This window comes from Penaeus japonicus, unplaced genomic scaffold, assembly GCF_977035675.1.
Source record: "Penaeus japonicus unplaced genomic scaffold, GWHDUDI00000001_assembly GWHDUDI00000035, whole genome shotgun sequence".
Taxonomy (NCBI): Eukaryota; Metazoa; Arthropoda; class Malacostraca; order Decapoda; family Penaeidae; genus Penaeus; species Penaeus japonicus.
Window position 1 is genome coordinate 22,506,913 of NW_028234437.1, and position 2,500 is coordinate 22,509,412.

The following is a 2,500-nucleotide window of genomic DNA, read 5'->3' on the forward strand; positions in this document are numbered from 1 at the left end:
GATACTGACATTGACAGTGACTGGTAGAGGCAGTGATCGTATTGCTTCCGGGTGAGTGACAGTAACTGTGACTGTAACAGTGATTGTGGCAGAGGTAGCAGTCATATTCCCACCGGGTCTTTGACAATGACAGTGACTCCGACAGTGACTAATCTTTTGGCTGAAGTAGTTTAGTTGACATATTGACAGTGAATATGACAGTGAATAAGATAGTGACAAGAGTAGCAGTCACATTGCCACCAGGTGAGTGACAGTGACACAATAAAAGCGATGGTGACTGAAGCACTATTTGTGATTATGACAACAGCAGTAGTATATCCACGAGGTGAGTAACAGTGACAATAACAGTGATCTTCTCGCCACAAGCGAAGTCATTTTGCGATCCAAACACCATCAACTGATTAGGCCTTAATGACTAGGCGAACGCTGACAGATATGAATGGCGATTATTTGATTGAAAAATAAGGTTTCATTTTGCAGTTTGCAACACTCACGCACGCCTGGTCACGCACACGCGGATATTATACGGAAGTTGATAAATAGACAAATACAGAGAGACAAACAAACAGAGAGGCAGGCTGATAGATAGACAGTGTACAAATAGACAGATATAGATATGTACATCCTTACATACATGCCTATATACATTCAGACAGACACAAAGATAGTTAAACAAGTTCACCCCCACACACACACACACACAAATAAGTTCACATACAAACACAGACACACACATAGTCAGGCAAGTTCACACACAAACAAACACACACAAACATACACACAAACACAAACAAACAAACAAACACACACACAGAAATAAACACCCACACCCACACACAAACCCACATACACACAAACACACACACAAACACACAAACAAACACATACTCCCTTCAAAAATAACAACCAACCAACCACCCTCTTTAAAAAACAAAAGCAAAAATAGTCACGCCATTTGACACGAGAAAATAACAAGTAAAAAGAGACATAAGCCTTTAGTCCCGTGTTAATAGGTTTTCAATTGCACAATTCAACACTTTCCAGCATTACTTTTTTTCAGTTATGGCAACTTCAGTCTCTTCGCCGCGGCACTCACGGACAGGCTCTTCCAATAACGGGGAACTTCAGGCCAATTCAGCCCTTGCACAAGAGGGCTATAAGAACTAATATCCCTCCTTACACGCTGGTGAGAAAAAAAATAGTCTATTTTTTTCTGTTTTTTATTTATTTATTTATTTTTTTATTATTATTATTTTTTTACTATTCCTCTGTCCGTTTGTAGGTCAGTCTGTTTCTCTTTCTCTCTTTCTGCTTTCTCTCTCTCTCTCTCTTTCCCCCTTCTCTTTCCCCCTCCCTCCCTCCCTCCTTCCCTCCCTCCCTCCCTCCCTCCCTCCCTACCTCCATCCTTACCTCTCTTTCTCTAACTATCTATCTCTCTATCTTTCTGACTCACTCACTCACCTCTTTATCTGTACACGAGTATTTGATTACTGAGATTTCAAAATTCCAAGGAAATGTGAGATACGAATACGCATTTTGTGAACATTGCTGTTTTTTCTTAATTGTTTGTTTATTTCCAGAAATGTTCTGCTCTTAATAGAACCAATCTTTATCAAGGTAAGTAACGGCGATAAGAAGAGAGAGGGAGAGGAAAAGGAGGAGGAAGAAGGAGAGAAGGAGAGGGAGAGGGAAAAGGAGAAGGAGAAGGAGAAAGAGAGGGAGAAGGAGAGGGAGAGAGAAAAGAAGGAGAAAGAGAGGGGGAGGGAGAGGGAAAGGGAGAGAGAGAGGTAGAGGGAGAAGGAGAGGTAAAGGGAGAGGGAGAGGGAGAGGGAGAGGGAGAGGGAGAGGGAGAGGGAGAGGGAGAGGGAGAGAGAGAGAGAGGGAGAGGGGAATCGAGAAGGAGAAAGAGAGGGAGAGGGAAATCGAGAAGGAGAAAGAGAGGGAGAGAGAGAGAGAGAGAGAGAGAGAGAGAGAGAGAGAGAGAGAGAGAGAGAGAGAGAGAGAGAGAGAGAGAGAGAGAGAGAGAGAGAGAGAGAGAGAGGGAGAGAGAGAGAGAGAGAGAGGGAGAGAGAGAGAGAGAGAGAGAGAGAGGAGAGGAACGGGGAGCAAGAAAGAGAGCGAAGGAGAAAGGGAGGGGAAGGAAAGGCGAAAAGGAGGTCAGCAAGGAGAAGAAAGGAAAGAGAATTATAGAATATCATTGTTGTTATTCATTTGTTCAATATTATTATGACGAAACATTATCATTATTGATATTTTCTTATCATTTTTATTATCATTATTTTACTATCATTGTCATCTTTATAATAATTTTTGCTGTTTTTATTTTTTTTTCATTATCATTATTATTATTATTACGATTATCATTATTACCATTATTGTCCTTAAAATTGTTATTTTTTTAATTTTCATTACCATTATTATTATCATTATTATTATTATTATTATCATTATTAGTATGATTACCATCATTATTATCATTAGCAGTATTCTTGTTATCATT

The 2,500-nt window shown here is 40.0% G+C and overlaps 1 protein-coding gene across 1 annotated transcript in view; it reads left to right on the top strand.

Moving 5' to 3' along the window:
- Window positions 1–2,500, top strand: part of LOC122251071 (carbonic anhydrase-related protein 10) — a 95,668-nt gene that overhangs the window by 92,121 nt on the left and 1,047 nt on the right. The window contains exons 8-9 of the mRNA XM_086531117.1: window positions 1,061–1,186; window positions 1,581–1,617. Of these exons, the coding sequence (XP_086387243.1) occupies window positions 1,061–1,186; window positions 1,581–1,617 (163 nt within the window). The remainder of the gene's footprint in view (window positions 1–1,060; window positions 1,187–1,580; window positions 1,618–2,500) is intronic.